Here is a 14,804-nt window from a genome sequence, read left to right on the forward strand (position 1 = left end):
TGAAGTGTTCCCCAATATTACTACTGCGCTTCAGCTGTACGTGACAATGCCTATCAAGAGCTGTGAAGCAGAAAGGAATTTTTCAAAGCTGTCCTTTACAAAGAACAAATTTTGGTCTACCATGACTGAAGAGCGCTTAAATTCTTTATGCATATTGTCTCTAGAAAATGACATTGCAAGGAAGTTCTCATATGACAAAACTGTGCATGAATATGTTGCTAGAAAAAACAGAAAAAAGAGTATTTTGTAAAATGTGCTTCATGTAGTATATATTCTCATAGGTGTCTAAAATAAAAGATTATATTGACTGTGGCCTTTTCTATGTTTTATTTCATCATTCTATGATGCATCATGCATGTATATAACATTTCCCGAATTTTCATCCCCCCATAACTCGAAAACTATAAGGCATAGGAAATTTTTATTCACACCAGTGACTTTGACATGTGAGATAATCCAGTACAGCAATTTTAATCAAAATCTGAGATGTAGTGGTTAAATTTTTTAAAAATATGTGGTGATCTGTCGTGGAACAACCCCATTGAAGAAGATAACAGTGGTTACCCAGACCTCGTTGCTTGTTGCGAAGGGGCCCCCATAGCAGTTCAAGCTTCAGGGCCCCAGAAATGTAGGTCCGCCACTGGCTGTGAGGAGAGCTTGAATAAAATACGATTGTTTTCACTGGAAAGACGGAGGCTAAGGGGAGACCTGATAGAGGTCTACAAAATTATGAGAGGCATAGACAGGGTGGATAGTCAGAGGCTTTTTCCAAGGGGGAAGTGTCAATTACAAGGGGCACAGGTTAAGGTGAGAGGGGGAAAATTTAAGGGAGATGTGGGGGGGTAGGTTTTTCACGCAGAGACTGGTGGGTGCCTGGAACGTGCTGCCAGAGGATATGGTGGAAGCAGGCACATTAGCAACATTTAAGAAGCATTTAGATGGGTACATGAATCGGGAGGAAATAGAGGAATACGGACCGAGCAAGGGCAGAAGGTTTTGTTTTTCGTTAGGGCATCATGATCGGCACAGCATTGGAGGGCCAAAGTGCCTAGTCGTGTGCTGTAGTTTTCTCTGTTCTTTGTTCTCTGAGGCCATTATCGATAGTCGTAAAATCTACCTGGTTCATTAATGCCCTCTGGGGAAGGAAATCTGCCGTCCTTACCCAGTCTGGCCTACAGGTGACTCTCGATCCACTGCAATATGATTGATTCTTAACTGCCCTCTGAAATGGGCAGTTAGGGATCGGCAATAAATGCTGGCCCAGCCAGCGATGCCCACATCCCCTGAACAAATTTAAAAAAATCATTTGTTGGGAAGCACCAGGATTAATTTAAGACTGGGAATTAAACATAGTCGGGAATAATATATCAGATAGAGAGAGAGGTGGAGAAGCGGCTTTATAGGGGATAACACGAGTGGAAACCTCTGGATCGTGGTAAAAGAGAAGAAAGGATCAAACACACTCATGGGTGTAGTTGACAGACCGTCAAAGAGTGAACGAGAGGTGGAGGAAGAAATATGCAGACAAGTGAGGGAACTGAGTAAAAAACACAGAATAATAATAATGGGGGATTCAACTACCCTGGCATTAATTGGACAGAGGTGGTAGTAAAACAGCAAAGGAAATAGAGTTCCTACGATGTGTACAAGGCCCAAAGCCCAACAAGAGAAGAAATAGCGAATGGATCGAGGAATAGGGAATGAACCATAGCAGATAAGAGAAGCAAAGTTAGGGGAACATCTAGTCAATAATAAAATAGGCTCTAAGGTAATGACAACGAGGGACATAAGTTTGAGAAAAAACAGGTTATAAATTGGAGAAAAGTTGTTTTTGAGAGGCTGAAACTAGGACCTGGGGGAACAAAAGCACAAGTTTCTCTCCTTTTGGTAGATCAGTGTCAACATAAGGGTCAGCATTCTAATGGCCTTTTTGACAACATTTTTGTTCCTGTGCTCTGGCTTTTAGTGATTTGTTTTTCTGGATACTCAGATTCCTTTGCTCAGACTCCAAAGTTCCTCATCCCTCACCATTTGGAAAATACTCTGAAAAGCCATCTGGGATGCAAATCTTGACATCACACTTCTCCACATTGAACTCCCTCTGCCACAAATGTGACGAATCACTTCATCTTCCGGTTAAAGTTTCTTGCATCTATCTCCATAATTTACTGTAGCTCCTAACTTGGTGTCATCTTCAAATTTGGATATGCAAATTTATACCGCTTCAGCCAAATCATTGTGTTACAGCATTTTGATGAGCGCTTGAAACTCGCATACTACAGACCAAGTGCTGGGAAATGGGTTTAGAATAAATAGGTGCTTGATGGCTAGCATGGACATGATGGGCTGAAGGGCTCTTTTTCCGCTGTAAACTTCTAAGGACGGAATTTTCCCAAAATCTGGCAGTGTCAGGGTCCGACTGGAAACCGACAGGTATCGCTCCAGTTGCGCAGTCGCATTTCCACTCCATATTCTCAGGCACTCAATGCACATGGGATCTGGGGCTGCGGTTTGCACAGTCACTCAGGTGTGGCAGGGCCTGATAAAGGCCAGGTTGGCGCAGGATGCCCGGGGCAGTGCCAGGGCACGGCCTGACCATGTTCCTAACCCCTTGGGGACTATGCGTACCTTCGCGCCCCTGGCGTGATCATCACGATTGGTTTTCGTTTTGAAAACCAATAGTGATTCACGCCGGCATGACGTTGCGCCAGCTAGCTGGGATGATGTGAAGAGGGCGGATGTAGCAACATTAAGCCTGATGATGATTGAATGCAAATTTGTTTTCAAGTATACTAATCAGGCTCACGCCCTTCCTAATCGTTTCACCAGAGGTGGGTGGGAAGATTACAAACCGAGGTCTCCCATTTTGGGCCACTCGCGAGATTTAGCGGCCATGACAGGATTTGTACCTACGGCTAGCACAGCCGCTAGATTGCATAATAATCCAGGCTGACATCTCAGCGCAGAACTGAGGTACAGTTGGAGGTACCATCTTTTTTAAACGAAGACTCTGTATTCCTTCTTGGGTGAAAGTAAAAGATCCCAGGGCATTATTGAAAGATGCAGGAGAGTTCTCCTGGCTGGCTTCATCAATACTTTGAAAAAAAACAAATTCCAATTAAGGGGCAATTTAACATGGCCAATCCACCTACCCTGCACATCTTTGGGTTGTGGGGGTGAGTCCCACACAGACACGGGGAGAATGTGCAAACTTTGCATGGGGAGAATGTGCAAACTCCACACAGACAGTGACCCGGGGTCAGGATCGAACCTGGGTCCTCAGCGCGTGAGGCAACAGTGCTAACCATTACACCACTGTGCCGCCCCCCCCCCCCCATTTGCACTGGAGTTTGCACATTCCCCCCGTGTCTGTATGGGTCTCAGCCCGACAACCCAAATTATGTGCAAGGTAGGTGTATTGGCCACACTAAATTGCCCTTTAATTGGAGAAAAGAAGAATTGGGTACTCTACATTTATGTAAAAAAAAAGAAAACAGGGAGTATGTATAAATAGGTCTTTTCTTTGTTTGCAGGATGTGATGGTATGGAGTCCCACAGGGGTCAATGCTGGGACTCAACGTTTTAAAATTTACATCAACGACTTAGATGAGGACAGCAATGGCATGGTCGCTAAATTTGCAGATGATCAAAGGTAGAAAAATATGTTGTGAAGAGGACATAAGGAAGTTGCAGATGGATGTAGATAGGTTGATTGAGTGGGTAAAAATCTGGCAGATGGAGCATATTGTGGGAAAATGTGAAGCTGTTCACTTTGGCAGGAAGAATATAAAAGCAGAGTGTTGCTTAAATGGAGAATGACTGCAGAATCCCGAGATGCAGAGGGATCTAGGTGTACTAGTGTATGAATCACAAAAATTTGGTATGCAGGTGCAACAAGTAATTAAGAAGGTTAATGGAATGCTGTACTTCATTACGAGAGGAATTGAGTAGGATGTTATACTTCAGTTAAGCAGGGCATTGGTGAGACTACAATGCAAATACTGTGTGCAGTTTTGGTCTACTTATTTAAGGAAGGTTGTAAAAGTGTTGGAGATGGTTCAGAGCAGGTTCACTAGATTGATATCAGGAATGAACAGGTCGTCTTATGAGGAACGGTTGGAAAGACTAGCTTAGCACTGGAGTTCAGAAGAGTGAGGGGTGACTTGATTGAAGTATGAAAGATCCTGAACAGTCTTGGCTAGGTGGATGTGGAAAGGATGAGTCCAGAACTAGAGGGCACTGTTTTAAAATTAGGGATTGCCCTTTTACGGTTGAGATGAGGAGAATTTTTCTCTCTCAGAGGATTGTGTGACGTTGTAACTCGCTTCCTCATAAGGTGCTGGGGACAGAGTGACTGAATAATTTTAAGGTGGGCAGCACGGTAGCACAGTGGTTAGCACAGTTGGATCACAGTTCCAGGGTCCCAGGTTCGATTCCTAGCTTGGGTCACTGCCTGTGCGGAGTGGGCAGCACAGTAGTACAGTGGTTAGCACAGTTGCTTCACTGCTCCAGAGTCCCAGGTTCGATTCCCGGCTTGGGTCACTGGCTGTGCGGAGTCTGCACGTTCTCCCCGTGTCTGTGTGGGTTTCCTCCGGGTGTTCCGGTTTCCTCCCACAGTCCAAAGATGTGCAGGTTAGGTGGATTGGCCGTGATAAATTGCCCTTAGTGTCCAAAAAAGATCAGGTGGGGTTACTGGGTTACAGGGATAGGATGGAGGCGTGGGCTTGGGTGCGGTGCTCTTTCCAAGGGCCGGTGCAGACTCGATGGGCAGAATGGCCTCCTTCTGCACTGTAAATTCTATGGTTCCACGATTCTATGTCAGGCACAGAAATCAAAGGGTATCAGTGGTAGATGAGAATGTGGAATTAGAAATATAAACAGGTCAGCCATGGTCTCAATGAATGGCGGAACAGGCTTGTGGGGCCGAATGGCCTACTTCTGCTCCGATTTGGCATCTTTACTTTACATATTGAGCAAAAGGAAACCATTTAAAAAAATTCATTCATGGGACTGGGCGTGGCCGGCCGTGCCAGCATTTATTGCCCAGTCATAATTGCCTTGAGGGGCCAGTTAAGAGTCAACCACATTGCTGTGGGTCTGGAGTCACATTTAGGCCAGACCAGGTAAGGATGGCAGATTTCCTTCCCTAAAGGTCGTTAGTGAACCAGATGGGTTTTTATGACAATCGACAGTGGGTTCATGGTCATCATTAGACATTTGATTCCAGATTTTTATTGAATTCAAATTTCACCATCTGCAGTGGCGGAATTTGAACCTGGGCCCCCAAAGCATTAATCTGGGTCTCTGGATTACTAGTCCAGTGACAATACCGCTATGCCACCACCTCCCCATTTGGCACATTGAGTCCGCACCGACCCTCCGAAAGAGCACTCGCCCGCCCTATCCCCATAACCCCACCTAACCTTTGGACACGAAGGGGCAATTTACCATGGCCAATCCACCTAACCCACATGTCTTTGGACGGTGGAAGGAAACCAGAGCACCCGGAGGAAACCCACGCAGGCATGGAGAGAATGTGCAAACTCCACACAGATAGCGACCCAAAGCCCAAATTGAACCCGGGTCCCTGGCACTGTGAGGCAGCAGCGCTAACCACTGTGCGGCCGTGCATCCACTGCTTGATCGTACCTCTTGTCATGATATTCAGGTAAAATTCATAGCACAAACATACATACATACCGATGGACAGATCAACGGACCAATTAACACACACACAACACCACAGCCAATCACAGGCAAGAGCATACACAGTACAAAACAGGGAACACGACACTTCCTGAGCATTGCAGCAGGAGACAGCTCAGGGCACAGAGCTCATAACAAGCCACTCAGACATCCACCATGTGCTGAGTGCCACTACAAGATAGTATTAGGAATAGGTCCACAGATTCTAGGGTTATGATCGAACCTCAGTAACCAGTTTACCATTGTAAATAAATGTTAGCAATAAAACTGAGTTGTACCATTTGCAACCGTGTTGGTTCGTCTGTGTAGCAGAGCACCCAACACATCACCTCTGTCCTGCTGTTACATTGCTGTCAGGAAATGAGGGCTGGATCAGCTCAGGAATGACTAAGTCATAAACTATCCCTTCTTTCTTCTGTGTGCATTGCAACAAAATGGCAGGTTAGCCGAATAATATGAGGAAAAAAAAACATTCTTTGAAATAAAGATAGAACTCAGGAGCTTCACGTTTATTTATAGTTCATCCCTGCAGGAGCCGCTTTTTAAATTGAAAATGAAAGACTATCTTAAGACAACAACAAAAAAAAGTGAGTAATATGAGTGATCTATTTGTATACCAGAAGTTCTACCGCACTTACATGAAACAAGTGACAGAAGCAGCTGCATCTGAAAGTTGGCCTCACTGAAGCTGACCTCGTCAACAATTACAAAAGTGCTTTCTGTACCGTACGGAGCTCAACACGAGGACTCAAATCTATTTGCCGTAAGTACATGCATTGTGTTTAGAAAACGACATTGCAGCTGATAGGTTTTATCATGATTCAAATTCTGCTTTGAGCAAGTCATATATTGATGATCATCAAATATGTCAGCATTACACAGTGAATCAAACTCAACCAGGACTTGATGGGAGTGCTGGTCGTAGCCTTAAAGTGTTAAAACTTCTTAACTTATCTCTGGATATTAGAATCACGGTACGCATGTAAAAACTCTACGAGTAATGCACTGATTCTTAAATAATGAAACAATGCGGTTGACTAATGTGGAATATGTAAGGGGAGCACATGACAGAGGTGGGGCATGGCAGTCTCAACTTTCTGGGACTAATGAGTGAATGAATGAAACAATAAAAAAGATCACAAATTTCTCCTGGGTGTTGAGTGAACAGTTAAAATCCTGTTTCAGATTCCAGCACTGCAGTATTTTGCTTTTAGTTAAGATTCTATCTTATTTTATAGTGTTCTGTTTTTTTAATGTGCTGTAGCCTGCTTAACATTGATATATTATGAAAGTTGATAATGTCAGGCAGCACGTTGATGTTCTCTGCAAGAGTATCCCAACTTGAAACATCGGTTTGTGTTTTTTTTAATGTGAGGAGACAAGTGAACTCCCAGTGAGAATAAACAGCCCAGCCATTGTGTAACCATTATTAAAGACTATTTATTAAAGTAAAGAAAAAACAAAAGTACACAAACAGAACTACTCCACTCTCACCCAATTAAGATGTATGGATGCCTAAACACACACAGTTTATATGAGTGTATGAATCCTTGTTATAACATATATCTACAATACCTGAACTCTGCAAGACTTCCCTGTTCCCCAAACAACATCCAATTTGAATGACCAGCTATAGTTAACAGGCAATACAGGGATGATACTCAGATCTGGAAACCGTCTGTTTCCTGGTCCAGCGAAGATATTTAAAAATTGCTGTTGCAAAGGTTTTCTGCACTGCCTTAGCTTTAAGACTTAGAGGCTGTTGGCTGTAAACTTGGCCTTCAGGCTTGGTGGCTGGAAATTGGCCTGTCCGCTTTCTGAGACTGCTCAGTAAGGGAATCAAGGATTATGGAGATAAGGTGGAAAAGTGGAGTTGAGGATTAGCACATCACATAAGTCATGATCTCATTGAATGGTGGAGAAGACTCGACGGGCCGAATGGTCTACTTCTGCTCCTACACCTTGTGGTCTTATTGTGGTCTGAGCAAAGCAAGAGTGGGCATTTTGTTGAAACAATTCCCACTCCACCCTGTTTATTTGGGGAAATGGGATTTCCACTGCACTTTTGGAGAAGACTGTGAAGCAGGGCGTATCTCAAGACATTATTAAGAGCAAACAAAGCATACGTTCAGGTCTATTTCCAAAACAGCTTTTTCCCTGGAAGAGGATACTGGCTTGTCGCCAGAGGCTATAGCTGAAGGGGTGCCACTCCAGATCAATGATGGCTGGTCCAGAGACCTCCTCACTCTTCCTGCGTGCTCTCGATGTATTGATAACCAATCTGTGAGGTTGTGTTATGAATGCACCTCTGTGGCGATCAAGTGCGCAAGTGGAAATTGAACTGGGAGCTTCTGTGTCGGAGGTAGGGACATTGGTACTGTGCCAACAAGACCACCCTACCTCCTATAGTACGTCAGAAACCATCCACTCTCAGTTGGACCAGGACTTCTTTCGGACTCAAACAAGGCAAAGTAATCTGGTGGACTTGGGTTCACTCCATTTTCTGACCATCCCATCTGTGGGTTTTAGATAGAAGGTGTGGTGATTGTCCCTTTAAGGAAACATAGACCTGCAAAATACAAAGATGCACAATTTCTACCCACTGAAATCTACCATGAACTGATACTTTTTTTCAGTCATTTACGGATGTGGGTGCATTTATTCCACACCCTTATTTGCCCTTGGAAAGGTGGTCGTGAGCCACCTTCTTAAACTGATACACTCCATGTGGCGTAGGTACACCCACAGTTTTGTTAGGGAGGACGTTCCAGGATTTTGACGCAACGACAGTGAGGGAATAGTGATCTAGTTCCAAGTCAGGATGGTGTGTGTCTTGAAGGGGATTAACCAGGGGATTTCGCACTAAAATGAATTCTCAGTTGACTGGGGAGTCCAATGGGTGACCCGCAGTCCCTGTCACAGGTGGGGCAGACGGTGATTGGGGGGGGGGGGGGGGTGTACCTGTGTTACCATGCGCTCTTTTCACTGTCGACACTTGGCTTCAGCTTTCTCTTGTGAAAAAACTCAAGGTGTTCAGCTCCTTCCCAGATGCTTTTTCCTCCACTTCGGGCAGTCTTGGACCAGGGATTCCCTGTTGTCAGTGGGACTGTTCCACCTTATCAAGGAGGCTTTGAGGGCGTCCTTGAAGTATTTCCTCTGCCCTCCTGGGGCTCACTTGCCCTGTCAAAGCTCTGGCTAGATCGCCTGTTTTGGGAGTCTCGAGTCAGGCATGTGGACGATGTGGCCTGTCCAGCCGAGCTGATCGAACGCGGTCAATGCTTCGATGCTGGGGGTGTTAGCCTGAGCGAGGACACTGATTTTGGTGTGCCTACCCTGCCAATGGCTTTGTACGATCGTGAAGAGGCAGTGCTGGTGGTACTCTGCCAGTGTTTTGAGGTGCCTGCTGTATATGGTCACGCCTATGAGCTAAATAGGAAGGTGGGTATTACTCCTGCTCTGTAGACCATGAGCTTGTGAGCTTTGTGCTAGGTCTGAGGGGAGGGGATTCAACAATGGTAATGCCATTGATTGTCAAGGGGCGGTGGTTAGATCCTCCCTTGTAGGAGATGGTCATTGCCTGGCACTTGTGTGGCGTGAACGTAACATGCTATGTGTCAGCTCAAGACTGGATGTTGTCCAGGCCTTGCTACATTTGGACATGGACTGCTTCATTATCTGAGGAGTTGCGAATGGCGTTGAACATTGTGCAGTCATCCACAAACACCCCACTTCTGGCCTTGTGATGGAAGGGAGATCATTGATGAAGCAGCTGAAGATGGTTGGGCCTAGGACACTACCCTGAGGAACTCCTGCAGTGATGTCCTGGAACTGAAGTGATTGAACTCAAACCACCACAACCATCTTCCTTTGTGTCAGGTAAGACTCCAACCAGCGGAGAGCTTTCCCCTGATTCCCAGTGATTCCAGTTTAGCTAGGGCTGCTTGTTACCATACCATACTCGGTCAAATGCTGCCTTGATGTCAAGGGCAGTCACTCTCACCTCACCTCTGGCATTCAGCTCTTTTGTCCATGTTTGAACCAAGTAATGGGGTGGGAGCTGAGTGGGACTACGGCGCTGAGGACCCGGGTTCGAATCCCGGCCCTGGGTCACTGTCCGTGTGGAGTTTGCACATTCTCCCCATGTCTGCGTGGGTTTCACCTCCACAACCCAAAGATGTGCAGGTTAGGTGGATTGGCCACGCTAAATTTCCCCTTAATTGGAAAACAAAAAATAATTGGGTACTCTAAATTAAAAAAAAAAATTACTGAGTAAGTGATGCTGGATAGTGCTGTTGAAGGCCCCTTCCATCACTTTACATTCTGCATCTGACCTTGCTGTGAATTCTTAGCCTTTAAACAGGTAAGGGATATATCAAGGCCAACACTTGTTGCCCTGGAGTAGATTGGCTTGCTTGCCCATTTCAGAGGGGAATTAAGAGTCAACCAACATTATTATGGGTCTGAAATCACATGTAGGGCGGACCAGGTAAGGAGGGCAGATTTCCTTCCCTAAAGGACATTAGTGAAGCAGATGGGTTTTTAAAAATAAAAATTAACAACAGTTCACCAATGCTTTCCTTGAAGAATTAAAAAAATTAGTTGAATTTAAATCTTATCAGTGCTGTGGTAGCTGGGATTTGAACCCACACCTCCAAAGCCTTAGTCTGGGCTTGGTTGATTATTAGTCCAGTGAAAGAACCATGACACTACCATCTCCCCTAACTACTTAATGCAAACCTATCATTGTACTCCTGTGCTCCTATTTTATCCCTATTGTTGATCATCAAACTCATCATGAGTAGCAATCCAGGAGATGGGAAAGAATTTCAATGATCATCATAAAGAAATATGTATAGAGTACATGTATAAAATGTACATTACTCAGGGTGAACACTCTACCTTGTGGCATTGCTTGCAGGCAGCCAAGAGTATAGTCCTGATGTTTGGCTGCTGAACATGTGACGAGCCTGTGGGCGAGTGGTCTAAATCAGCATACCGTACAGTCAACGAGCTGCTAATTGCTCAAGGAAGCTTCTAATAACAATAATCTTATTATTGTTACCAGTTGGCTTACATTAACTCTGCAATGAAGTCACCATGCAAATCCCCTAGTCACCACACTCCGGCGCCTGTTCGGGCACACGAAGGGAGTATTCAGAATGTCCAAAGACAGCATGTCTTCCGGGACTTGTGGGAGGAAACCGGAGCACCCAGAGGAAACCCATGTAGACACGGGGAGAACGTGCAGGCTCCGCACAGACAGTGACCTAAGCCGGGAAGCGAACCTGGGACCCGGGGGCTGTGAAGCAACAGTGCTAACCACTGTGCTCCCATGCCGCCCTGTGCCGTGGATTTGCATTTAACTTTCTATTTTAAAATTCATTCACAGGATGTGGGTGTTGCTGGTTTGGCCAGTAGTTACTGCCCACCCCTAATTGCCGTTGGGAAAGTGGCGGTGAGCTGCCTTCTTGAACCACGGCAGTCCATGTGGTGTAGGTACATCCACAGTGCTGTTAGGGAGGGAAATCCAGGATTTTGGCCCAGCGACAGTGAAGGAAAGACGGTAAGATGTTAAAACATGCTGCTGTGCAGAGGGACCTGGGTGTGCTAGTGCACGAGTCGCAAAAAGTTGGTGTGCAGGTGCAACAGGTGATTAAGAAGGCTAATCGAGTTTTGTCTTTCATTGCTAGAGGGATGGAGTTCAAGACTAGGGAGGTTATGCTGCAATTGTATAAGGTGTTGGTGAGGCCACATCTGGAGTATTGTGTTCAGTTTTGGTCTCCTTACCTGAGAAAGGACATATTGGCACTGGAGGGAGTGCAGAGGAGATTCACTAGGTTGATCCCAGAGTTGACGGGATTAAATTATGACGAGAGGTTGAGTAGACTGGGACTGTACTCATTGGAGTTTAGAAGGATGCAGGGGGGATCTTATTGAAACATATAAAATTATGAACGGAATAGATAGGATAGATGCGGGCAGGTTGTTTCCACTGGTCGGGGAAAGCAGAACTAAGGGGCATAGCCTCAAAATAAGGGGAAGTAGATTTAGGACCGAGTTTAGGAGGAACTTCTTCACCCAAAGGGTTGTGAATTTCTGGAATTCCTTGCCCAGTGAAGCAGTTGAGGCTCCTTCTTTAAAAGTTTTAAAGAAAAAGATAGATACCTTTCTAAAGAATAAAGGGATTCGGGGATATGGTGTACGGGCCGGAGAGTGGAACTGAGTGCACAAAGATCAGCCATGATCTCATTGAATGGCGGAGCAGGCTCGAGGGGCCAGATGGCCTACTCCTGTTCCTAGTTCTTATGTTCTTATGTTCTTATGAAAGGCAATATATTTCCGAGTCAGAATGGTGAGTGTCTTCGCGAGGAACATCCATGTGGTGGTGTTCCCATGCTGCTGTCTGCTGTCCTTGTCCGTCATAGTAGTGGAGGTTTGGAAGGTGTTGTCAAAGGAGCCTTGGTCAGGTGCTTCACCATGGCCTGAACTTTGACCTCCGCCATCCGGTTGGTCAATTGGGAAACACAACTGACCCCTGCTGAATGACAGGCCGGCAGCTATTTTACACTCTAATCAGCATTGATTAGCAGCACCTGTCCTCACTTGGAAGGACATCCTGCTGTGGAGAGCTGTCGCTCAATCAGATTAACGATAGCCCTTCAGCCCATCCAGGTGCAGCACGGTCGGAAGAAGCACTGCAACAACTTGCCTGGGCGTAAGTGTTGGGGCATCGAGACCAGGTAGGGATCCCTGGGAGGGTAGGGTAGGGACTTCTGAGGGTGTTGCCAGGCGGGCAATTGGATTATTGGGGGATGGGCCAAAGCATGTCCCCAAAGCATGTCCACAAGGTACAAGTCAGGAGTGCGATGGGATGCTCTCCAATTCCTGGATTCGTGCAACTCCAACAACTCTCAAGAAGCTCGACACCAACCAGGACAAAGCAATGTGTTGCTACCCCATTTACAAACATTTGCTCCCTCCACCACCGATGCACAGTGGCAGCTGTGTGCATCATTTACAAAATGCGCTGCAGGAACTCACCAAGGTCCTCAGGGCAACACCTTCCAAACCCACGACCATTACCATCTAGAATGACAAGGGTAGCAGATACCTGGGAACCCCACCACCTGGAGGTTCCCCTCCAAGTCACACACCAGCCCCACTTGGAAATATATCACTGTTCCTTCACTGTCACTGCGTCAAAATCTTGGAACCCCCTTCACTAACAGCACTATGGATGCACTGACACCTCAGGGACTGCAGCGGTTCAAGAAGGTCCTTAAATCGACGGTCCATTTGTGGGGTCGTACTGTCAGCCCAATGCATGAGTTTCAGCATTGATAAAAGATATAGAGACCGGAATAATGGCAGCAATTGCTGGGGACTGCAGCACAGATTCTCACCCGTTGCAGGACAATCTGAAGGCTCGTACATCTCGCAATGTTGTCTGCCACATGTGCCTAGCAGGTTCCTCTGCAGTAGCGGTCATACATTGGAAACATTCCCTCAAGACTGCTATACCCCTATCCACCACCTTTCCTAGGTGCTCTGTGACAAGTGTTTGTGCATGAACGACATTGTACAGGTTGGAATGCCACCTGTGGGATATAGATGGTCCATAAGCTGTCCATTATTGACTTTCCCTGCTTCATACGATGTATATTATCTCGAACATTGTCAATTTTACTTTTACAGGTCGCCAATACTTAAACCTTGGCAGAAATTGTACAAGAACTTGAGCAATTAAGGATGGGAATTTGTGTGTCAAAGAATGTTTCAAAAGAAAAGCTCAGGAAAACAATAAAAAGGCAAGGAGCAGCGCCTTCAGAAGAGGAAGATGCACTCTTGGTTGCTGAGTTAAGGAGTCAATTGAAGATGGTTTATGGCCGCAACTCTCTGGGGTTAGCAATGATGGAAATGAGCGAAATCCCCGAAATTGCTTGGCAGGTAATTGAAGTAGAAAAACTGAATGTGTCACATAATTTCCTCCTCAGTATTGGTCCTGGCATTGAGAATCTTCAGAATTTGACCATTCTGAATTTGCTGGGGAATCAGTTGGCTACTTTGCCAAAAGAAATTGGAATGTTGAGGAAACTGAGGGTTCTGTTTGCTGACTGGAATTGTCTCAAAGAAGTTCCACATGAACTGGGCTACTGCAAAAAACTCCAGGTCCTGAGCCTCTCGTACAATATGATTTCGTCACTCCCTGAGAGTTTGGAGGACCTGAGGAAGCTGGAAAAGCTCAATTTAAGCAACAATCGCTTTGTGCAATTGCCCACGTGCGTCTACCGGATGAGGAGGTTAACTTTCTTACACCTGGGCTGTAACAAAATTGAAAGCATTTCTGAAAGTGTGGGTCAACTGGAAAGCATGAGGATATTTATCGCGGAGAAAAACAGGCTCCGATTCCTGCCCAAATCTATCTGCTTGATGAGGCCCCTTAAGCTGCTCAATGTGAATTATAATGAGATTGAAAATCTCCCCACAAACCTCCCCATGCTGACGGAGTTGGAGAGGATAGCCTGTCATTCGCTCGATACGGGGCTTCATGTCAAATGCAACCCCCTTGCCAAGCCACTGCTGGACCTGGTAGAAGAGGGGCTCGAACCTCTGTTTGACTATTTGAAACCCAAGCGGGACAATAAATAAGAACTGGTTTCTTTTTGATCTTCTGAATGTTTGTGACTTGGAGGCCTTGCGTACAGAATTTGGTTTGCTGTCACAGATTAGCTTGCTCATGCAATTGGCCTACCTAAACTGATTTACAACATGTGTGCATCATGTGCAAGCACCAACAGTGCTTAAGAAAATGAGCCATGTTTTAGAGAACTAAACTTGCCCTGTATATACTTTCAAAATCACAGAATAAATTCAAAACAAATTTTCTTCAATTTAACGCACCGTGTTTATTTGAAGGAGTTGTGTTTTTGTTTGGTTTGCAAAGTATTTTTGGTGAATATTTGAAGCCGTTTTCATCTCAGGTTTACACCATTTCTGTTTTCCACCCAATATGCTGATATTTCTTGTACAACCTTACTTAACTTAATGTGTGCATGGGCACACATTGCACCAATCTTCTTCTCTGCTATTACAGGGCA

General features: G+C 45.5%; 1 protein-coding gene across 1 annotated transcript; it reads left to right on the plus strand.

Annotated features, from left to right (window-relative positions):
• Nucleotides 1–5,844: 5,844 nt before the first annotated feature.
• LOC140386047 (uncharacterized) lies at nt 5,845–14,597 on the plus strand. Its single transcript, XM_072468639.1, has 2 exons — nt 5,845–6,469; nt 13,402–14,597. The coding sequence occupies exon 2, from the start codon at nt 13,456–13,458 to the stop codon at nt 14,353–14,355; it is 900 nt and encodes a 299-aa protein (XP_072324740.1). The 5' UTR covers nt 5,845–6,469; nt 13,402–13,455; the 3' UTR covers nt 14,356–14,597.
• Nucleotides 14,598–14,804: the final 207 nt, after the last annotated feature.

This window comes from Scyliorhinus torazame, chromosome 11, assembly GCF_047496885.1.
Source record: "Scyliorhinus torazame isolate Kashiwa2021f chromosome 11, sScyTor2.1, whole genome shotgun sequence".
In the NCBI taxonomy this organism is placed as follows: Eukaryota; Metazoa; Chordata; class Chondrichthyes; order Carcharhiniformes; family Scyliorhinidae; genus Scyliorhinus; species Scyliorhinus torazame.